This window comes from Microtus ochrogaster, chromosome 5 (genome assembly GCF_000317375.1).
Source record: "Microtus ochrogaster isolate Prairie Vole_2 chromosome 5, MicOch1.0, whole genome shotgun sequence".
NCBI classification, from domain to species: domain Eukaryota; kingdom Metazoa; phylum Chordata; class Mammalia; order Rodentia; family Cricetidae; genus Microtus; species Microtus ochrogaster.
This window is the reverse complement of record NC_022012.1, coordinates 45,577,527-45,601,840: the sequence shown is the minus strand read 5'-3', so window position 1 is coordinate 45,601,840 and position 24,314 is coordinate 45,577,527. Positions and strand designations below refer to the sequence as shown.

Below are 24,314 nucleotides of genomic sequence, written 5' to 3'. Positions count from 1 at the left end.
TTTGAGATTTATAATGTGATGCTATGAAATAACATGTAGATAGTGAACTGGTTACCATAGTGATAAAACTTAACATATACATAGATGAATACACACACACACACACACACACACACATCATTGTACATAGTTACTCTTCTGTGACAAGAATTGCAATGTGTTTCTTTTTTTTATTATTTTTTTGAGACAAGTTTTCTCTGTAGCTTTGGAGCCTGTCCTGGAACTAGCTCTTGTAGACCTCGAACTCACAGAGATCCGCCTGCCTCTGCCTCCCGAGTGCTAGGATTAAAGACATGTGCCACCACCGCCCACCTTGCAATGTGTTTCTATGACAAAGGTCCCCAACAGTAAAATTTTGTGAACCACAATCCCCAGTACAGGGTATCAGACCTTTTGACTGGTTCTGCCTAGTTCCTCCTCTGAACTACACCTCGGTATTTCATTTCTAAAACCTTTATAAAAAAATTGTCCTCTTCTTTCACTCTCTTAATTTTGGTTATTCATTTTCAAATGTTCTTATCATGTTATTTAGTATTTAAAATAGTCTCTAAGGGCTAGGGAGATGGCTTGGTGTCTCCTGGAGACTAGGGAGATGGCTTGGTGTCCCCTGGAGACTAGGGAGATGACTTGGTGGTTCTTGCAGCATAGGGTGATGACTTGGTGTCTCCTGTGGGTTAGGAAGATAGTTTGGTGTCTCCTGGAGACTAGGGAGATGACTTGGTGTCTCCTGGGGGCTAGGGAGATAGATGGCTTGGTGGCTCAGCAGGGAACATGGTTTCTGGTATGCATGAGGACTTCAGTTTGCATTCCGCCCACTCAAGTAAAATCTAGGAGTGGTGGCATCCATCAATAACCTCAGTGCTAGAGCCAGGGAGAGAAGGGCAGAGATACACAGGTTGCTGGGGCTCACCAGCCAGCCAGGTTCAGCAAGAGATTCTGTCTCAAAATAATAATGATAGTGATGATGATGATGATGATGATGATGATGATGATGATGATGATGATAATGATGATGTTGATGATGATGATGATGATGATAATGATGATGATGATGTTGATGATGATGATGATGTTGGTGATGATGATGTTGATGATGATGATGATGTTGATGATGATGGTGATGATGATGTTGACCTGCTGAGGAGATGGTTCAATGCTAATGAGCTCACTACACAAACATACGGACCAGAGTTCCTGTGTCCTAAACTTCTTACAAATGTCAGGAATGTGGCTCTCAGCCCTTAATTCAATCCTCAGAGGTCCAAACTCAGAGATTCCTAGAGCAAACTGACTATGAGGACTAGCTGTATTTTGAGCTCTGGGTTTTGGGTTTGCTTAAGAGCTCCTGCCTCAGTGGATAAGGTGGAAGAAGAATGGAGGACTTCTCCCAACACCAAGCTCAGGCAGCCACATGCGGGTGCACACTCTCAAACATAGGTGCGCCCACACCCACATGAACACGTGTGCAAACACACATGCATATCTCACATCAGGAGAAGATACCTGAAATCAACCTCTGGCCTCCATACATGCACACGCAGATAACACCGCATATACATACATGTGCACACACACACACACCACACAGTAGATGGCTGAAGGAATAATCTGAGCCTCTGAGAAGTAGCTTGTCCTGACTTTGCAGCTTCCTTGAGCTGCTGTTGGAGACCACCGTCACCCAGAAACCAGTCGTAGTTCATCTAAGACAAGAAGAAGTGCGGTGAAGAACTTAGGCTGTATGCCCAGGTTACCTCGAACCATGCCCCAACTCTGCCACCTACAAACTGTGTGTTTGGCTAAGGTTTCTCTACCTTTCCTTAAACCCTGCCAAGGTTATCATAAAAGTCACAGTTAATCTTTGCCAGGGACTTACCACAGCATAGGTGCTTGATAGATGGAGTTTTGAGGAAGATGACTCCGGAAGTCAGGGAGCAGTAGAGTCCAACAGAACGCACTAGGGGACAAAGGTCAAGGGAAGGGAGAGCTCCACCAGCCTGTCTGCCACATGAAGTAGGTGAGCCAACTTTGTCTGCAGACAGGACAGGCGAGAAAGTGGAAAGCAAGCCCTTCGAATCTCAGGTCTGGCCCTGCTTAGGACAGTTTCTCAAATATGCTCTTGGAAAATATGCCCCCCCACCCCCCCACCCACCCACCGCTGATGTTTTGTTATCTCTGCCCATCCTTTCTGGATGAATGGTGATGTGATAGAATGGCCAGGGGCTTGTTTTCAGAATTATGGACCAGGCTCAGACTCCATCAGTAGAAGATAAACCTGGTTTCTGAGTCTCAGTCTTGTCCCACAGAGATGGGGACAGTAATATCCACCATAGGCAATGACAAGAGTGGCATTAGGTTACGTCTGTAGAGTGCCTGGCACAGCACCTGACGTGTCCTGAGGGCTCAGCATGTGGTAGCTTTTCTGAGTGTTAAAACAGTTGGCACACGGCACCACTTTCTAAGCTCCAGAGACAGTAAGTACCAACCCCATGCGGACATCCATGAGAACATGGGGTGTTCTGAGAGCAGGCCTGGGAATCATCCATTCCCGCCCTCATTGGTACTGTCTCTAACACAACGGAAACTCGTCAAAATCATGCACTCTGTAGCTCAGAAAAAACTACTCCCAATGAGTGGATGAGGCAGCAGAATGGCAGGCGCGAGGGCCAGCAGTCTTAAACTTTGTGGTTTGAGGTCTTTTGTTTTTAATGGTGTAATTATACATATTCATAGTACAATGTGATCTCTTGATATACTTGTACAGTATATAATCAAGCAGTACGCCTGGCATATCCGTCCCCTCCAACAGTGGTCATTCCCTTGTTTCACTATGTAGGATGCACGGTCAGTTACCAGCCAGAGTTGGATGCTGCTGTGCAAGGAAACCTTCAGTCCTTTCTTCTACTCCAGGGGTTCTCAACCTGTGGGTCGAGACCCCTTTGGGGCCAAATGACTTTTTCACAGGGGCTACCTAAGACCTTAAGAAAACACAGGTGTTTACACTACAATTCATAATAGTAGTGAAATTACAGTTACGAAGTAGCATCAAAAATAACTTTATGATCGGGGGTCCCCACCACATGAGGAACTATATTAAAAGGAAGGTTGAGAACCATTGTTGTATTCACGGGTACCATCCTACCTTTTAGCCATGCTCCTTCCCTTCTCTCCACACACATCCCCCTGACCCTTCCCAGTCTCTCTGGTAACCCCTCTAGGAGATGAACCTGAATAGGTTCCAGATATGACCAAGAACATGTAGTAACATCATGGCATCCAGTTCCATCTGGGCTGCCACAAGTTACAGGGTTTCCTTCTTTCGAAACCAAGTAATATCCTGTTATATACCTGCACCCCATCTTCACCCACCTGTGGGTAGCTCAGCTCTTTCCCTGTCTCACTTGAACATGAAGCTAGTGTCACCCTCTTCCCTTTCGTGGGCCAGGACAGCTACGATTAAAAGTTTATGTTAACAGCCAGCGCTGAGCTACCCCAACTGCTTCGCTCTGCAGTCCTAAACATTCTCCTCCTTAATAAGGGTTTGACTTAGTCGTCAGAAACCCCATTTCACAAAAAGCCTCATTTCAGACTGCAGGAAGAAGATCAAAGCCAGGATTTGCTACCCACTTACTAACCTGATATAACTTCCTCAAGCTGTGGCTCCTGAGGGTGAGAGGGTCTCATGAGAGGTGTATAAGAGAGGGGATCAGTGCTCACCACAGCTCAAAGTGCCCCCTTCTCCCCACTAGGCAGATCTCTTCCTAACTCAAAATTTCCCCAGACCTCAAAACACATTCTACCCGTGCCCCAACACACACACAGACACACACACACACACACACACACACACACACACACACACACACACACCTCTAACTCCTAACCTCCAAGGTTAAGCTTAAGCCCCTGTGTATTCTGAGAAAGATAAATCCTCTTTTCTCAGATTAAATTGGTGTTGTTATAAGTTGGATTTCTCAAGGAAGATGGAAAAGAGAAAAATCACATAAAGCACAAAAGTAATCACATGGCCTACAAATAGCCTGACAGGAATTTTAATATCTGGTCAAGGACCGGTGGTGCAATTGATCTGACTTCATCCCTTATCTCCAGGATCATATAATAATAATAATAATAATAATAATAATAATAATAATAATAATAAATACTTGGATGTGGTGACACATGCCTGTCTCTCCCAGCACTGGGGAGATGGAGGCTGGAGGATCAGGAGCTCAAGGTTCTCTTCAACCACATCATGAACTGAACACTACCCCAGACCCTGTCTCAAACACTAATCATCATAGCTGTCATTTACTGGGCTCTGAAATAGAGACTTTATAAATATCCCCATTTCTCTACTTTAAAATAAGCCCATTATCAGCAAGAGCTCAGCATCCTGTGAGGGAAATTAGATGGAAGCATGAAGAAGCAAGCAGAGAGCTCTGGGACTCAGATTTGGACCCAGATTTATGGGAATCCGAAGTGTTTCTTTCACCTGATGTGTCACCTGCCAGTCTCATGTAGCCCAGGCTGGCCTCAAATCCACTATGACTGAAGATGACTTTGAACTTCCATTCCTGCCTCCCCCTCCAGAGCTCTAGATTGCATGTGTGCGCCACCATGCCTGCTTTCGTAGTCCTAGCATTTGTACATGCTAGAGTAGAATTCAACCAACCGAGCTACGTCCTCAACTATACTGCCTCCTTAGATGTATGTATCCATATCAAGGTGAGACAAGGTTTGGCGTCACCACTATTTTTCAGGTCTTCACATCGAGCTCCAGGCTTCGTATGTAATGATGGGTTCCGATCTTGTGCTCCCCATTATCCTCATGCAAATCTCCATACTTATTGCAACAGGTGTGTAGATTGTTCAGGGAATGCCCCACCCAGCCAAGACCAAAACCAGACACCCCTTCCCTGTGATTCCAAATAAGTTTGAAAAGAAACTAAACCCCCTAAAAGTTCTGTTTCCCTTCATCAGTTTTCCCCAGTCCGATTCCAGAATCTGCTGCTAACACGTGCCCATGTCCATCCTTTCCTTCTCCCCTAGACCACTAGATCTCATGGGTCTCTCCACGGTCCCACCCAGCGTATAAGACCTCCTGAGCCAGAATCCAATCATGTCACACATGGACCTTGAAGAAGCTTCCTTTCCATCCTCTTAAAAGTCCCGCGGGCTCACACAACCCTTTTCTCTCTGCCTTTCTCGTCTTCCGTGCTTACCCCCTGCTGCATCTTGTGGCGACAACTCTGATTTGAGGAGCTGATGTGGCTCCTGCGTTCTCAGGTAGGCAGAGTGACACATGAACTTCATTCCCAGATCAACTCCCACTCGAGGGAGGATTCCTGAACATGCCGTCCCTGGAGACCCATCCCTCGATGTGATCCTACTCCTGTGGTATGCAGAATTCTCTCAGCGTTACACACACAAAAGTGCATTGCTCATGTTTTGATGTTGTATTAGGAAATATTAATTAATTTTACATGAGTTTCATTGTGACATTTTTAAACATGTATATATTTTGATCATATGCGCCCTATTATCCTCCCTAGTACCCTTCCCCTCTCACTGATCTCCTTCCTCTTCCCAATTTAATCCCCTTCTACTTTCATGTCTTTTTCTTTGGAATGACCCAATGATTCTTAATAGTGTTCCTTATAGACACATGGGTGAGGAGTCATTTGCAAGAGCTAGTACACCTTTACCATGGCTTGACTATAAAGAAAATGAGTCTTTCCCTCATCTACCAGCTATGGTGTATATTCTCAAGCGGTAGGACCTCATGAGCTCCTTCCCCCTCCAGACCAGAATGTCGGCAGGCTGTATAGATTTTGTGCAGGTAATCACATCTGCCGTGAGTTCGAGAGTACAGCAGCCATACTATGCCTGAAAGTCGGCATTAGCAAAGATAACAGTAACTGGAAAAAGAGGAAGGCAACATCCTTATACCTTCCCTTCATATGGAAATAAGGGAAGAGATTGGAGGATGACGATTACCAATGCTCTCATTTCCTGGGACCCTATGCAAAAGGCAAATGAAACCCTTTCCTGATATGGAACTCTTAATTTCAATCAACACACACACACACACACACACACACACACACACACACACACACACACCTGCTAAACCCTGGCAGTTTGTACACTGGTTGCCCTTTAATGATTCCGCTGACTGGAAAAAACAGTGTAAGTGGATTCTGACGCTGATTACCCATGTTTTAGAAGCATGGAGTTGATCATATAAACTCATAGCTACTGTCAGGGTACAAATGCCATCTAGGATCAGGGGTTGTAAATTTTTGGACAAGGTGCCCCAAGCTCTGAAGGCATATGAGTGCAAAGAGTTAGTGGCATGGCTATTAAAGAATACACCCACAATTGGCGCTGATTTCCTAAAATTAACCATTCCGCAGCTCTCATAAATAGAACCAATCCTACAATGGTTTTGGTTTTAGTAAGATTATATTGCTTGCCTATGCACAACTGGCAGTCATTAAATGGCTAATGGGTGTTTAATATTTTGCTACTGCTTGGGGGTTTTCTGTTTTCTTGTGTTTTTATTTTTTCTTGATGATATTTTCTTATATTTTGAGAAATGCCTCGTGCTTGTTTGGTTACTAAAGTTGTTGAAAAAGCTTTAATTTTTTTATATATTTTTTTCATTTTACTTTACTTTTATTTTCTAAATTTTCCACAGAAAAATCCACATTTTACTCCCTTTTAAATTGTCAAAGTTCTCTGGTAAAAAGAACCCATGTCTAACCAGAGAGAATCTTCCCCACAGCTTTTGCTTATTCTCAAGGCACAGGGTTTAGAATGTTGTTGTTAGCATTGCTAAATAACTCCCTTCCTGAGCCTAGGAATTAAAACAACAACAACAACAACATTTTCTGAGCACTCAATGCCTTGTAAACGCAAAATGCTGTTGTTTGAATCTAGGGACACACACGATATGGTTGGTCTTCATTTGAATGAACGCTTTATTTTCTAAGGCTTTCCAAACCACCTTTTGTATGGCTTTAATTAGACCACTGTCCTGCCCTGTTTGGAGAACTGAACCACATTTCCAGAGCTTTCCGTGGTCCCCACCCAGCCACCTGCTCTTTCACAATTACAGAAGAAAAAGAAAATGCTAAATAATAATAAAAGCGAGCCTTTCACGGGGAACTTATTTTCTCAGCTGTCCTATTGGTTCCATGGAATTTTCTTTTTAAATGTCATGAAACTTAACATCATTCCTGGTGGTGGATTCTTTCATGCAGCTTGCAAAAATAATCAGGTTTTACAGCAAAACAACTGTGGCAGGTCCATCTGGCAGGTCTGAGGTTCTGTGGGGATCCGCTTCCCAGTCACTCTTGTTGCTCTAACTTCGCTCCACAAATACAAACAGCATTTCAAAGGCACGCTGAGAGCCCGAGTGTAAAAATATGTTTTATTTTGTAACTTAGGCAGCAGCATACCCTTCCTTACAGAGACAGCCTGCACAGATTGGGTGCCAAGCGGGAGAGCTGTGAAAATGAAATCTTAAGAAACTGTCAAAAAGTTGGGATTCTGTAACCATGTGGGCTTTCCAAGGGACATAAAATAGCTCATGGCTAGGAAATTTAGACACTCGGAATCATTTTTTTTTTCAAGCATTTGAGATTAACCATAAGGATATAAGACCTGATACCCATTTTAATATTGATTAACTAATTGCTATAAGTACAAAATAAAACAACCGTTTTGCAACTGCCAAAGAGAATGCTCAAGTAGGAAGTGTACAGGAGAAGCCTGTGGAAGTCCCCCCCCCCATCCACTGCATTCAGTTTCATGTATGTTCTTACACATGTTTGCTTGGGACCTAAGTTAATGCGTCAGGGTGACGGACTTGTGCACGTATGTTATATAAATCCTCATACGATTACAAAAGTAAATTCGTGTTTTCACGATAAGTTCTTTTCCCTTAGAATTAGAACACGGTTTTCATGCGACACTTTGCCTCTGTGTTTTTTTTTTTTTAAGCTTTAAAACAATCACTTATCCCTTTTACATAAATGATGTGGGCCCTATGGCCCAGGCTGGGAAGAGTGAAGACATACCACACAAAGAGAGCTTTGTAAACATAAGGCAAGTGTTTTTAAGGATGCTTCACTACCCCTTCCTCAATTAGACATTGGCACCGGCCTTAAGACTGAACCTACACAGTTCGTCATTAAATTAAATCATGGAAGAATCTACAGGCCTTTGCTCTTGTAAATAGGGACGCCTAGCCCCTCTGTACATCGTGGGAAGGTAACGGTGGTGAAGCGAAGAGGACGGGAGCCCTGGGAATTGTACCGTGTCCAGGAGAGATGGCCGGTATGGCTCTCAGCGCTACAGACATGAACCAGCCTTCCTGGGAAATCCTCTAAAAGGATGCCAAACAGAAAGACAAAGACAGAAGTGTCATGTGCCAGCCTCCTGACTCCCCTCATCGTCAGGACCCTGCTGGACTCTAACAGCTGGACACTCACTCCACCAACATCCCATGGCTTCTGCATCAGCATCCGTGTTCCAGAATAGCTCTTCTGTCGCGTGTGTACCGCTGAGACAGTGAGTGAGCAAGTCATTGCCCACTGGTGGTCAAAGTCCAAGCCCTTAGCACTGCACAAAGGCCCTTTGTAACCATGCTGCTGGGTCTTCCTCTGGCTTTTCATCATCATTCCTGTCTTCGCACTTCCTGCTCACATTCCCACACCTCAGACTAGCTGCTGTAAACATCCCAAGCTGAGGCTTTCCCCACAGTGACACATCTTTCTCCAGTCTGCTGAGTGCTTTCATCTTTTTAGACTAGACTCAGGGGGCATCTATTCTATGATATTAAAACCATCCTCTCAAGACAGCCAGTCACTCCAACTCTCCTCTTTGCCCTTGCTTCTCTACCTAAACCACAGTGTGGTTAAACAGATCTAGAATAGAACCCAGGCTGTGTCACGTGACCATGAACAGATCAAGCTATAGACTAGAGGATATCTATGACGTCATCCGAAGATTCATGGTGAACAGTCGGTGAGAACACTTAGCACACTGAAGAGAACACAAACACATCTTCGTAAGTGACACATACATTTGTCACTAAAAATGAGTGGCACCTATATAATGCCTGAAGTCGAGCCTGACAAGAAGCAGCTATAGGAAGTGCTGGTTCCCTCATCTTCAACTGTTACTATAAATACTTCTCTAATTACCCTTGCATTAATGTATAACTATTATCGCTAGGAATCTGTACGTTAACTACAAAATCCATGTCTCCTTTGTGCTTCTGGAAATCACTCCAGTCCTGGAGCACAGTGGGCACATGATATATTTTTCTGTGAGCATCAAAATGAAACATCTGCTGGCGGTGAACAGGCTACTCTCCGCTCCTTACAGAGAAGCCAAGCTTCTCCCTACCAATCCTCAGCTCATGGGATTCCTTGCACCCGGGAGCTTCCTAGCCCCTCGGGCTTCAAATTCAAATCCTCGGCACATTCACTAACCTGATTCCTAATCTCCCACTTGCAGAAAGCCAGAACAGCCATTGGCTCTCATGAGCTACTTTTCCTAGACATGTATCTGCTACCAACTGCTGCCTAAGAAACTGGCCGTGGTAGTTTAAAACAACTGTTGTTTCTTAGAGTTTTGAGTGTCGTCCGGATCCTCATTTGTTGTCTCCCGGGGCTCCTCATGCAATTGCATTTAGCTGGAGTGTCGGGGAAGAGCATGGCCAGGAGCATTCTCCTTTGCCTGGCTGGTAGTTGGTGCTGCTGGCTGTTGGCAGGGCCACCTCATTTTCACTTCACAGGGTCTTCTGACCTCCAGGAAGCTAGACTCCCTTCCCGAGGAAGGCAAGGGGTAGTGACTGACCTTCAAATCCCTTGAGGCCTAAGATCTGAAACTTATCTGCCCCTTTGGCCATGTTTTATCAGTCCACTCAAACCACAACCCGCTCCCCTAAATTCAGGAGATCAGTGACTCTACTTCCCGAAGGGAGGAGCATCCAAGAAAAGGTAGTCATGGTTTATTTTCACAGGGGGCTCATCTCCTTAAGCAGCTCCTAATCTGAGCAGCTGATTCTTCTCTTCCGGCACCTGCAAAGCCCTGTGGTGGTTTTCCACGTCAGGGGTGGCCGATGAACTTCATGATTCTGCTGAGGAACTAGCACCCAGAACTTGCTAAGGTAGCGGTGTGAAGTCATTGGCACACGGTAGATGCTCATACCTGGAATTTCTAGTCATGACGCAGTGCTTGTCCTGATTGTGATTAGTTGGACGACTCAGACACACACATGGTCCATAAGGGAAATGTGTTTTTCGAATTTCTCAAAAAAAAGAAGTCAGATTTCTTAGAAGATGCTTGAGGTAGTGTATGAGATATGACATGGATCGGATTTTCCTGGGTTCGGCAACGTATTTGTCACATTAGCGCACCCAATTCTCTGTGCCCATCTTTATTTCCCGGCAGGAGAAAGTGTGCCAGCCTAACAGGGGTAACCATTTGAAGGCAATGTGTGTGGACATCAGCATAACTTTATGTTCATTACGAAGAGTGGAATCAAGTGACCTGCAAGGGATCTAGATGTAAAAACGCGGTGCTAGATGGACCTGCCTCCCAAGCGTGGGTATGATGATAGCGAGAAGCTCAATGTGTAAAGTGTTGTAAATACCTTGGAGATACTACCTACTCACCAACAGCTATCACCATCGCTTTTGAAGAATCAATATCAATATCTTTAAGTTTAAGAAGACGCTTTACAAACTCTGTAATTATTTTTTAAATGGATTTAACAGTGCAAGAGAAACACTATGCCAGTGTTTTAAATGGCACCTAAAATATTATAGGGTCATAAAAATGGCAATAAATGTACTCGAAGGAAACTCCTAATCTTATCACTTTACTACCTTGGTGACCTATTAGTTCAAATTAACTCATTTCCATGGAGGGGCTTTTGGGGCAGCTGTGAGACTGCCCTGCTAGCTACAGGAAGTTGCAGATCGGCAAATTTCATTCAAATATAAACCTCTAAATTTGGCTACCTGGTATTGCAGGATCCTGTTGTTTGCAGTATGCAAAATAAAAATTATATACCATCTTGCATGGTCACAAGCTAGGGACTCCGAAATATGGGATCCAGTGTTATTGGTAGGATGGGAAGGAACTGAGTGAATACCATGTATTGAGCAAATAATAAAGCGAGTGAGCTGCCCCATCACCTGGGGAAGGAAGCTCTTCTGGCCGAGGCTGATCTCTCCTAACCTATGAAACCCGAGAATGCGATGGAGAAGTAAGCCCTAATCCCTGAATCTGTCCAGCGAAGTCCTCCCCAGTCACACAAGGCTCTTTCTTCCTTGTTCTGTGAGATGAACTGGAGAGATGTGTGTTAACAATGATTTTAATGTGGTTCATTTGGCTAGTTCCTGGCCACAGAGGGGGACACGCACCAATTATAACTACAGAATAACTAATTCAATAAAAGTCTTCAGTAACAAGATTCTGGTGCTGGGTTGTAAGGGCTCATCAGAATTTGTCAAAACATATCAAATTGTATATTTAAGATCAATGAATGTTAGTACATGTAAACAATGCCTGAATAAATCTGGCCCCCATCAAAGTGAAATGTCATGGGAAAAATTAAGAAAAAAAATATATCCTGTGTGTAGATGTATATATTTTCACATATATACATATCTACATCCACACACATGTATACGCATCTCAGAAGTATCCAATTCCATCTGTTAGTTCTGTGAGCTTGAAAATTGTATAGTTTCTCTGAATGACATTAACTCTCCTTCAAGCTAAATTTTTCTAAAATAGTGGTACATTTCTACTTATATTTTCAAATTATTAAAATTCTTGGAAGGTAGCCTCGTATGGTGGTGAAGACGTGGGCTCTGAAATCTGAGTTCCTGGTTGAACCCATCCTCTGTCACCACAACCACCTGCCCTAGAAAGAAACTTGTGTGTTCCTTCAATGATTCAGCCTCATAATCAATAAAATGAGAATTCTGACACTTACCTTTGAAGACAAAAATCACTAATCGAGCTTTAAAATAGAATTTATCACAATGAAAATGTAAAATATTAACTAAAAACAACTCAATATGGATCTGGGAAGATGGCTCAGTCTGTAAGGGCAGAGACGGGAGGATCCCAGGAGCTTGCTGCACAGACTGTGTAGCCAAATCAGTGAGCTCCAGGTTCAATGAGAGATCTTGTTTCAAAAACTAAGGTGGAGGGTAACTGCAGAAGATCCCCGACCTCAACCTAGGGCCTCCACTCACATATGTGTGCATGCACGCCAGCACACTCGGGCACATACATAGATATTTTTTAACTTAAAGAAGCAAACTACAGTTAAATAATTAGTGAACCAAAGAGATCTGAGGAAATTTATGCCAGTCTCTAACAAATGTGAAGAAACACAAAATCATGGGTAAACAAGAGGAGGGTGTAGAACATAGAGTATAAAAGCGAAAGAGCCAAAATAAATCTAAATAGTCTCAGGGGTTGTAATAGGGATAGAGTAATAGCTAATGAGATAATGGTTCAAAACAGTCCTAACCTGATGAAAGACTCAAAATCCCAGACACGCAAAGACACAAAGCACATCCTGCCCAAGCAGAATAAAGAGGAGTGGGATCTACTTCCAGACAATGTAAGCTGAGCTTGAAGAACCTAAATGGTGAGGGGGAGGGGGGGTTCTATTTTAAAAACATCAAGAAAAGAAAACTTGTCACACAGAATCGCTTTAAGAATAGTAGCAGACTTCCTAAAACTGAAATTATGGCAATCGAAGACAGTGGTCTTATGCTTTCAAAGTGCCAGGAAATTAAATACTAAAATGTCCTAATTATAAAATTAGAATTACCTTCTAAGTACAAGGTCAAAAGCAATGGTACCTTTAGATCAATAAAATCTGAAATCGTTTACTGAACAAAAGCACATTACTGGGATTTTCTAAAGAATTGCTTTTGGAAGATAAAACAAATACAGGAAGTGTGAAAGAGCTCTGGCCAGAGAAAAGGTAAACACAGAAATAAATACAGTAGAGAATTGCTTAATGTAACAGCGATATCTAATTGTGGTTGCTTGATTTTAAGAATAAAACAGGCCAAGGTTTAAAAAAAAAATACCATAGCAAAATGGCAGTGAGCGTTAACGTCCTTGGGCTCTTGTCTTTCAGGAGAAGTTTTAAGATACTGTTTGTAGGCCTTGTTAAATCTGCATGGTAAAGTTTTATGAGTGACCATAAAGAACGGAAATAGTGATAATCCCCACAGTGGGCACAAGGTGAAATTATATAGAGGGAAAGAACACAAGAGACTTCTTTTTGTCAAGTCACAGATAAAATGAACTAGACTCATAATTGGTAGAGCCCTCGGTGTTAAAATGGGGTTGGGCGGGAGTATTCCTGGTATTGCCACGGTAATGATGAAGATTATGCAGAAGGAGAAAAAGGATGAGAGGTTCAGGGTTGGTGATGGAAGGGAAAGATGGGGAACTCTGAGAGCAGAATTGGAGATGCCACAGGATCTTTGTCAGCCAGCGGGAGCAGCCTGGCTGCGGCACAGCCTGGTGCAGTCACGCTGGCTGATGAGTGATGTCTGGGGGATCCATGGTGCTCTAGGACTTAAAGAGTGTCTGAAAGGCCCAGGCATCAAACCAAGATTTCATTCATAACATCATCCTTGCCCCAGCTTGGCTAGAGACAGGAGCAGACATGGGAACGGTGGGGCCACAGTCGATTCAACCAGAGAAGCACCCTGAAGAGCAAAGGACCCCACCACAACCTCACCTTGCTGCAAAGGAGACTCAGACAAAAGTCGGGAGGTATCAGAGGTGTGTCAAGTCCTTCTAGGAGAGACACTGACAATCAGAATCAGAAGAGGAATGCTGGATAGTGGGGGCCCTGGCAGCATGGGGGGGCATGTGCCCCAACCTAGCTCATCTATGATTTAGTCAAACAGATCTGCACCTCTCTGGCCACTGCATCTCCGAGTTCCTGTCAGTCACTTAACTAAGGTAGCCAGGGGTGTCAGAACACACCCATACTCCCAGCAGGCAGAAGCCCAGGCCTGAGTTCAAGGTCTGCGAGGACTATGCAGTGAGTCCCTGTCTGTCCAATTACTCTCTAGAGTAATTCACCGAGAACAGCAGGTTTTTTTTGTTCTTATTGTTTATCTATCTATTTTACGACCCAGCTGCAACCTCCCCACTTCCCTCCCAGTCCCTCTCTCCCATTCCCCATCCCTCCCCCTAATCCCTTCCTCCATCCAAGAAGAGACAGGTCTCTTATAAGTATCAATAAAGCATGGCATAACACTAAACACCTCCCTATGTATTAAGGCTAGGCAAGGCAGCCCAGGATGAGGGGTAGGGTCCCAAAAGCCAGCAAAAACCATCAGAGAGCCAGGCGGTGGTGGCGCACGCCTTTAATCCCAGCACTCGGGAGGCAGAGGCAGGCGGATCTCTGTGAGTTCGAGACCAGCCTGGTCTACAGAGCTAGTTCCAGGACAGGCTCCAAAACCACAGAGAAACCCTGTCTCGAAAAAAAAAACCAAAAAAAAAAAAAAAAAAAAACGTCATTGAGAACAGCAGTTTTAAAATAAGCCACAGAAATTCCATAAATGAATTAACTCATAATCGTATGCCATGCTAAGGGACAGATAAAACCTCTGCTGTCTCACCAAGTCCTGCCCAGGAGATGAATTTGACCTCTGTCCAGTATGTCTGCACCGTGAATGCTATCTGCACTCCAGTCAGTCGGAAGCCTTCTCCTTGGGGTGGGGAGGTGGCTCCGTGATAGAGTGCTGGTGTCTGGCCTTCACAGGCCCGGGTTCCACCTCCACCCAACACAGCTAAAGGAGAGATGCTTCTTGGTTACCAGGCCAACATCACAATATCTCAGAGCCTCGGTCTGAGTCACCCTTGGTGATTACTCCAAAGCTGGAGAGAAAAGATGCGGACAATTTTGTTAACGCATATTGTATTAATTCTGTTCTATATTCTTATTAGCAATCTCTTACTGAGCCTGATGTATAAGCTAAACTTGATTAGCATGTATAAGCAGGAGAAATAGTGTATCTATGCCTCGATAATAAGAGGGGACTACTGTAACAACGTCCATTTAGCACAGCCGGGCTACCGTACGCCAGGTGCTATTTTAAGCACTCCACACCTATGTTCTAATTCAATTTTCATGTACCCAAAATTTACAAAAATGAGGCAGGCCTGGGATTCCAACAGAGACATGTTGGTTCTAGAGCCTTCCCTCTTAAATACAATGCTGCCCTTGAATGGTTGCACGATGATATTTTACCTGGAAGACAGAATTCAAAGTCAGGGCGATGCACTGGATGATTGAGACGACACGATTCCTAAGATGGAACTCTAACCTCCAGCATGGTGATATGTGATATGTGGAGGACTTGGAGGTAATCATCATATTGGATACATGATCTCTGGGTGTCACTTGAAGTCACCTTCAGAAGACTACAAACCAGAAAGGGACCCTCATCAAAAGCCAAGCCATGGCCTCAGATTCCCAGGCCCTGAGACTGTGGGATAACGTGAGATCCAGCAGTCTGCAGTCTGCCTTGGAGCAGACAGAGTGACTAAGAAGACGGCTGGTAGGGGCATCTTTAGAAAACAGCTCAGTCGGTAAAGTGCTTACCATGCAAACATGAGGACCTGAGTTTCAAACCGGGTACCCACACACAAAGCTGGGCATGATGGCACAAGCATGTAACCCCGAAGCCGTGAAAACATAAACAGGAAGATCCCTAGGGCTTGGGGATCAGGGACTCAGTCGCTGATCCCCAAGGATTTCCATGAGCCCTTGCCTCAGAAAGCAAGGTAGATGAGATTGGCCTCCTTTGGTCTTTAAACAGACACGCATGTGCCCCACACATATACATGCATACACACATGAACATGTACACACGAGCATACATGAAAACAAGGCAGCTCAAAAATGACGGATTATCTTCAAATATTTGAAAAGCTCTACATGGAATAAGAGCTAGACATATTCTATATAAACGAAAGAGATGATCAGAAAAGAGAGGAGACTTTTACAGTCAAGTTTATGGAATCATATCTCCAGGAGAAAAAAAAAAGCGTAAGTGGAGAAGCAAACAAGGCACCGAGTTCTCTGTCATCAGAGCTTGGATACATGGCATTAGAAACATGCAGGCTGGTTGAGTGAGATTCTGCGAAACCTCTCCAGCTCTTAGGAGTCTCGGGACTGTGAAGGCATAGGCTGGGAGCTCAGCCCTGAGGTCTGAGTGCTAAGGATGCTTAACCTCCTTGGACGGTATTTTCAGCTCCTTCTTTATTTGGGGCCATTTTGGAGCTAGCATTTGCTTTTGTAATATTCTGCAGTGGTATTTCATTTGCATTTTAATAAATAAAGCTGGCCTGAAGATCAGAGAGTAAAAAAGCCACCCTCGTCAGTCTTAGAGACCAGGCAAGGTGACACACACCTTTAATAACAGTAACCACACCACACTTGTTTGCCATAGAAACCGGGTGGTAGTGGTGCATGCCTTTAATTCCTGCACTAAAGAGGAATATGGGATGGGAGGAGACAGCTCTCAGTCACAGTCTCATTCTGAGATTCCTGGAGACAAAATCGCCATTTCGGACTGAGATAGAGGTAAGATCCCTTGGCTAGCTATTTTGCTTTTCTGGCCTTCAGGTTAAACCCCAATTTCTGTTGCTGGGTTTTTATTAATTGTGCTACAGTATTCACGTCTTCTGTATTTTATCTGTGATTGTGTTATGCTGTTGTATGCATGGATGGTATGCACACATGTGTACATGTAGAGACCTCAGGTCACTGTTGAACGGCTTTCCTCCATTGCTCTTCCACTAAAGACTGGCTGGCCAGCAAGCCTCAGGGATGCAATGGTTTGCAATGCCTACCCCTAAGGCAGGGTTACAAGCACATACTGCCTGCCCAGCATTTACACGACTCCTGAAAATCCAAACTCTGATCCTGGTGCTTACACAGCAGATACTGAACTGACTTCCCAGCCCCATTTCTAATACTATAAGACACTGCAAACTTATTTATCCTTCATGCTGGTGCCAGTACATCAGCCCTCCTCTAGCATGTGTTCCCACGCATCCTCATATCCACATCACTCATTTTCCCAGTCAGGTATCACCAGTCCCAGGTGACCACAAGGGAGAGAGCGGAAAACAATTGAAATACATTGTCTCCCAGTTCTGGGGATGTCAGCGGTCCTGATCCCTGGCAACTGCAGGAGAAAAATCCCTTCACTTCCTCCTAGCTTCTACCAACCAACCTTGATCCCTAATCTTGAGGTTAAATCATTCACAATTTTCTTATCTCCATATGACCCTCACCTCATCTGTATCACTGAGTGTCTGGTTTTTTAAAAAAATAATAATAATAATTGTTTAAAATTTTGTTTTTATGTAAGCAGTATCCACAGAGGCCCAAAGGAGGACACCAGATGTTTTGGGACTAGAGTTACAGATGGTTGTGAGCCACCATGTGGGTGCTGGGAACTGACCCTAAGTCCTCTGGAAGGCCAGACAAGGCTCTTACCTACCACGTCATCTATCTAGCTCCCCTTCTCTTCTGATAAGGACATCAGTCATATGGGCTTGGGAACCCGTCCTAATTCAACATGACCACATCTTAATTTAAGTAATTATACCTTCAAAGATCCTATTTCTAAATAAGGTTCAGTTACAGTTACTAGGAAGTAAGGAGGGACTTTAATGTTGATGCTCAGCCGGTCACAGGATCACCTCCAAGCCTGATGAAGTAAGTTCCACACCCAGAAGGGGGAAGGACACAACTGACTCCTCAAGGTGTTCTCTGACTACCACAAGGTGCACGCTCCCACGGGGCACACTCATATACATACGCACACGTACATGCACACACATAAACACACATATACATACATATACATACACATATACAAACATATACACACAGAAACACACATAAACACACATATACATACATATACATACACATATACACATAACATACAAACACACCATACACATATACAGACACATACACATGCACACATAAACACACATGCACATATACACATACATACACATATATACATACATATGCACACATATATACACACATAAACACACAAACACACATTTACACACATACACACACATAACATGCACACACATACACATATACATACAAACATACACGCACACATATATACTCGAATACACACATGCACACACGTACACATGCATAAATACATACACACACAAACACACATTTAATAAAACGTAAAGGCATTCAATCTTTCAACAGAACAGTATTCTGCCTACCACTTCCCCACCCTCCACCATCACTGCTCTGTGGGCTCTCTAAGAACTGCATTTCAGCCAGGCATGGTGGTACACGCCTTTAATCCCAGCACTATGTAGGCAGAGGCAGGGGGATCTCTCTGAGTTCCAGGACAGGCAGAGCTGTTACACAGAGAAATCCTGCCTCAAACTGCATCTTCTCTCCACAAATGTTATTATGCCTTTTATGAACCATGCTCTACTTTGAGCGAGAAAGAAAAATCACACTCAGGATCCCTGCTCTCCGTGGATTATTTACTTTGCATAAAGACCCACAATAAAATGTAACCATTCAGGGTTGAAGCCAACTGCCAGTTGCATATAGGAATGCAAACACACTGATATATGTGCATATAAAACACTCTCTAAGATATTTTATGAATGAGTATTGACACAAAGAGTAAAACACAGGATAAATCATTCTGTTTCATCTAGCTAATGCTTCTTGGCATATCTATCAGAACCTAAAAATTTGGTTTCTCTCTTGCAAAACTTTATTCTATTCTATATAATAAACTTACATTCTACTCTAAATTGTCTTCCTCCAAATCTTCAAGTAACATTTCTAAGCATCAAAATATAAGAGTTTAGAGAGTGAAGAGGTAACTCTGTTCATAAACGATTGTCATACAAGCATGGTGACCTCACTTAAAACCCCAAGACTTATGCAAAAAGCTGGGCATAGTATATGCTCACACTTCCATGCTGAGAAGGTGGAGGTGAAAGTTCCAGTGAGCTGGAACTCACCGGCCATTCAATCTGGCCTAATCCACAAGCCCAGATCCTGATGAGAGACCTTATCTTAAAAAAAAAAAACAAAAACAAAAACAAAAACAAAAACAAAAAGCATGCTAACCAGCTAGCCATCCTGAAGACAGCACCCAAGGTTAACCTGGGTACCTCTGGCCTCCACACACATGTGAACACATGTACACTTGTACATGTGCATAAGCACACATGTCCACACCCAGAAAAGAAAGGAGGGAAGGAAGAAAGAGAGGATGGTTTGGAAATATATTCCTAATTTTAAAATTAAATTTGAGCTGTAACTAAGGTTGACAACACCTGCATTCTGTTTGCCTTCCAGGGCAGTGTCAGCTCCTCCCAGCCTCCGTTCGTCCAGATGCCAGGTGAGACCTTTAATTCAACAAGCAATTTACTGGCTTTTAAGCAGCAACTGAGCATTTGTGTTTTGTTTTCCACCAAGCCCAGAGCTACGCACATGTTACGCAGCTACTGTATCACCGAAGTTCCATCCCCAGCCAAGAGCCGCCGAGGTTCTGATAACCGCCTCATTTTCTCATTTTTGCATCTAAAAAAAAAAAATCATTGAAGACAAATCTCATCGAATCATCCTGAGCTTAGTCCTTTAGGTCTTGAGAGGCAGGCTGTTTTCAAAACTCTGCCTGGAAGAAGCTTTTAGGCAAAAGCAATAGTAACCAGGCTCCAGGTATAGTGTTAAAACATCTAAAGATCTGACACCATGATCTGATCGTAGACAGAGGGAGAAAGGAACATTAGGGGCAGGGGCTACCTTTATTAAGTACTTTCCATGGTGCGTCACACACAGCGTTCAAGATACTGTATTTATGTCAGTTTTCTGGGTCTCAATTCCGCCATCCTGGGAGGATAGGAAAGGAATATTCTTAATGGTAATAAAAGTGATATATCCCCTTGCCCTCACCACTCACAAGCCACACACACACACACACACACACACACACACACACACACACACACACACTAGTCCTCCAGATCTCAAACTCCAGAGAGATTTAGCACTTTTCAAGTTGCATAAAGCGGGGAGTTCCAAAGCCTCCCGTAACTGAACGACTCTTGTATTTTCCCATTGTGCTTACTTCCATTTGAATTTGCTTGCCTCTGCTCTTTTGTGCCAGAGGGAGTATCTGCCGATTCTCCTACCTTCTAGAATGTGTCTCCTCTTCTTTAAGGAGAAATGGGTACACTGAGAAAAGCAGAGGCTTTCCCTCACGATTGTTTTTATTTTGAAATTAGAACTATAACTCCGTCGTCCTGGGAGTCCTGTTTACCTTCTCACTCTGTTCTCTGACTGCACCAATCCTTGGGATGTCTTTATGACATGAATTTTCATTTGCACAGATTTCTGTTCCCAAAAGGGTGCTGATAATTAAAACTGTCGCCACAAAGTTCAGTTGTGCAGGCACAGATTGGATATTGGTGAATTAAAAATGAAAGCAGCGTAGCGAGTCAAAACCTGCTAAAGGGTTTGCTGGGGAGACTGTTTGCCCCCTGGGTGTGCCCTCTGCATGGAGTGTTGGATACAGACCAGACACTGCATGAGACCTGCTCCACCACCACGGGACTTTTAGACCCACTGGGAAGATAGCTGTAGCAGTGACAAAGTAAAGAGCAAAATCTAAGACGCCACGTTGGCTGGAAGGGGCTCAGGCTCTCACTGTGACAAGCCACCAAGAAAAAGATCCCAATGATCTTCATTCCTCTTCTCTCTAAAGAATAGGCCGGGACAGGGACAAAGCTCAGTTGTAACCTCCCATTGTTGAGGGAAGGGACGAGGGACAGAGATGGCATCTCCTCCGCATCTCAGCCCTTTTGCAATCTCCCTGTTTTGGTCTTGGTGATGAGATTCCACCCTCTACTATATGGACTGTACAAGTGATAAATTACACAGACCTGGAGTCCGTGTCCCACACAGATTCTCGAAAACTGTTGAGCATCTCTCCTCTCTCTTGAAACCAATTGGTCTTTCTTAAATAAGGTTCTTGCCAGTTTCAGTTTTCCCCTCTTCCTTTAAAAACCCTATTCAAGCTGTCTCCATAATGTCCAAAGTGAATGAGGGAATCCAGTGTGACCACAAGGGGGCAGCAAATAACACTAGAAGCGTCAAAGCCAGACGTGTGGCGGGATGGGTATTGTTTTTTCTCAAAAATTGACTTTTCTACAACTATACTGTCCCATGGCAAGTCATCACTTTATGCCAGCCGGGTGTGAGACAGGTGGTGAAGATCAGTGCGCAGAAGAATCAGAAGACAGTACTGCCCTTGGCATGAGGTGGGCTGTGTGTTACCTTATCTAGAGAGACATTTCCTCCTATAAGAAGCCCAGAAGCAGCCACTTGGAAACTGTCCTGTATGTTACAGGATGTCGTTCAGAGGCTGTGATAAGATCTTTATAGTTCATTGGAAGGCATAGGTTCCAAATAGCCCAGCTTCATTCTGTCTCTGCAACAAATGCCATGACCTAAAGCAACTTTTAGGAGGAAAACATCCTTTCCAGCTTCCAGATTCCTGTCCATCACTGAGGGAAGACGGGGCAGGACCTAACTCTGCAGTCAGAAACTAACTCAGGCAGGAGCTTGAAGCAGAAACCATGGAGGAATTTTGGTTACACTTTTTCTACCTTTCTTCCACAGCCCAGGGCCGCCTGCTCAAGGAATGACGCCTCCCGCAGTGGGCACCCCCTACATCAATTAATAATCAAAGCAATCCCTCACACACATGCCCACAGATCAACCTGATAAAGACACTTATTTGAGACTCTCTAAGCCATGTCATGGTGACAGTTAGTGTTGACTAGGATACCAAGGGGCTCTTTAACTCACCTCTCTATGCCCCTCCTAGAAGCATCTGGACCTGGAAGATACTTGATACATCATTATCTGGGTAGTTATTGTACATCTAACATGAATTCATCCCTAAATCCAGGTGAACTTTAAGCATATCTGTTATTTGGGCTGAAACAGTGATGCAGGAATATTGTACACCATTCAAGACATGTATATTTCTTTGTCAACGACTTCAGGCACATGTGGGTACCATCTTTTCACGGGGTACCGATGAAGGAGCTGCAATGCTCTGAGCTTCCAGCATGAAACTTTTGCTCACTTCTTTTTCCCTCGGCCACAGGATCGCCAGTCATGTCAGGTTACTACGGTGTCAGGAGATCTTTCCTGTCTGACTCCGACTTCCATAGCAGCAAGCAGTTCTCAAACGACCTCTATCCCTCCGGCGTGACTAAGCCCTTTGCCTGTGAGTCCTCAGCTGGACAGAGTCACCCGGGCCTGCTGGAGTCCTACCTGGCAGAGCCCTACGGAGACTACCGCCCACCAGGGCTGACCTCCACATCGGGTTCCCTGTTCGGCACCTCAACTCTGCCGCCGCTCCTGCCACCTCCGTTCCCCGGCGATCCAACTCACTTTGTGTTTGTGAGTACGGTTATTTCAATGTGCAGGGAAGAAGGGGAGGCCCCAGCTCCGGTGGCCCAGCCCTCATATGTGGTAACTAAGCTGAAGCCAGAGATAACTCACCTGGGGATTCCTGCTCTACTCTGCTCAAACCTGGAGGTGCCCAGTCAGGCTGGATCTGCTGGGACACTTCTGAGGGATTCAGGCCTGCACAAAGATCACATTAACCAAGGCATCGAAATTGTCTAGCTAGGGTTTCGAATCAGGGCCCCTGTAAAGTAGAATCCAGGCTCCTCTTGTTACTATCCTGCTTGCTGAATGCACCGCACCCCGTTAGAGTAAGACTTGTTTAAGCCCATGGACCCTAAGAAGCAAATGCTGAAGTGTTCAAACTCATCTTCTGCTCCCTTGCCAATTCCCTCTGCTCCAGCTTCTTCCGGAAGCCTACACACACACACACACACACACACACACACACACACACACACACACACACCGTGTTCTCTCTTGATCCCTCCAAAGAAATAAGTTCAGAAAGATCTAAAAAAGCTGCTAATACTCCTTTTATAGAAAACCGTAAAGCCTCTTGGCACAAAGGAATGAATCGCTGAAGGTGGAATTTTAGACAATGAGGGTGGGTCAGGGAATTAGCCTTATTTTGTGACAAGAACTTTCATGGGTCTGTGTTAATTTAATATTTGCAGCAGATCGACTTTGGGCCCCATTTTACAGATGAAGGGCTCAGAGGGTGGTAGGTGATGGGGTGAATGAACTCAGTCCACCCCAAAGAAAGTACTGTTGAGGAGGTAGGGAGCCCCTACCCCACATCATTGGAGGACTACCCTAAACCAGAACCAGGTACCGCCTTCCCCTGCTTGTGTAAAGAGGAATGCAGGACCTAGAGAAACATCCCTGAGTAGAAATTAACCCAGATTCCCCTGACTTGAGTCAAACAGCAGAGGGTAACGTTGCCCAAAGGCTAGGCTTCCGCAGCAGCGAGAGGGTTTGAAGGCTTCTCTGGATGTCTTGGTCCAGCAGGCAGCGCTATATCCTCAGAGCATCCCTAAAAACTAATTTCCATGCCTTTACCATTCTCCTCAGAGAGACTCCTGGGAACAGACGGTGCCGGATGGACTCAGCCAACCAGACCCTGTGCCTGCTGAGGTCCTGCAGACCCTGCCACCCACCACCAGCTGCCTCTCCCAGCTGGAGTCAGGAAGCAGCAACCAACACAGGAGCATGGGATGGGGATCATCCCTGGCTGGGGCTCAGTCCTACTCACTGCATTCACTGGAAGATCTGCACCACACGCCAGGGTACCCCACCCCGTCTTCATACCCCTTCACTTCGTTCATGACCATGTCAAATGACCTCCCATCCAAGGTGGTGCCCCTCTCCCCAGAGGAGGGGTCAGACACCTCTTCCCTTCACGATCCTTCACCTTGGACCAAAGAAGATGGTAGCATGGCCTGGGGCTCTTACGAATGCCGGAGAGCCTACTGAGACTGCAGGCCAGGGGACTTCTGCATTCTGATGGAAGTTGGATTCTGTGTCCACAGATTCTTCCAGGTGTGCTAGCTCAATCAGAACTGGATTCTGAGTTTAAGTCACAACTCTACCCAGTGCTAGTTGACAACGGCCTTTATCCCTGCTCTTATCCATTGTAACACCCCTGCAAAACACTACAATGTCAACCAAATATTTTTGTTGCTCACATTCTGATGAGACAACCTTACAGGGAGGCCACTTTAGAACTTCG

General features: G+C 44.5%; 1 protein-coding gene across 1 annotated transcript; it reads left to right on the top strand.

Moving 5' to 3' along the window:
* The first annotated feature begins 12,547 nt into the window (after positions 1-12,547).
* C5H11orf53 (chromosome 5 C11orf53 homolog) lies at positions 12,548-24,058 on the top strand. Its single transcript, XM_026779095.1, has 4 exons — positions 12,548-12,661; positions 19,460-19,502; positions 22,278-22,576; positions 23,657-24,058. Exons 1-4 carry the CDS (start codon positions 12,548-12,550, stop codon positions 24,056-24,058), a joined length of 858 nt encoding a protein of 285 aa, XP_026634896.1.
* Positions 24,059-24,314: the final 256 nt, after the last annotated feature.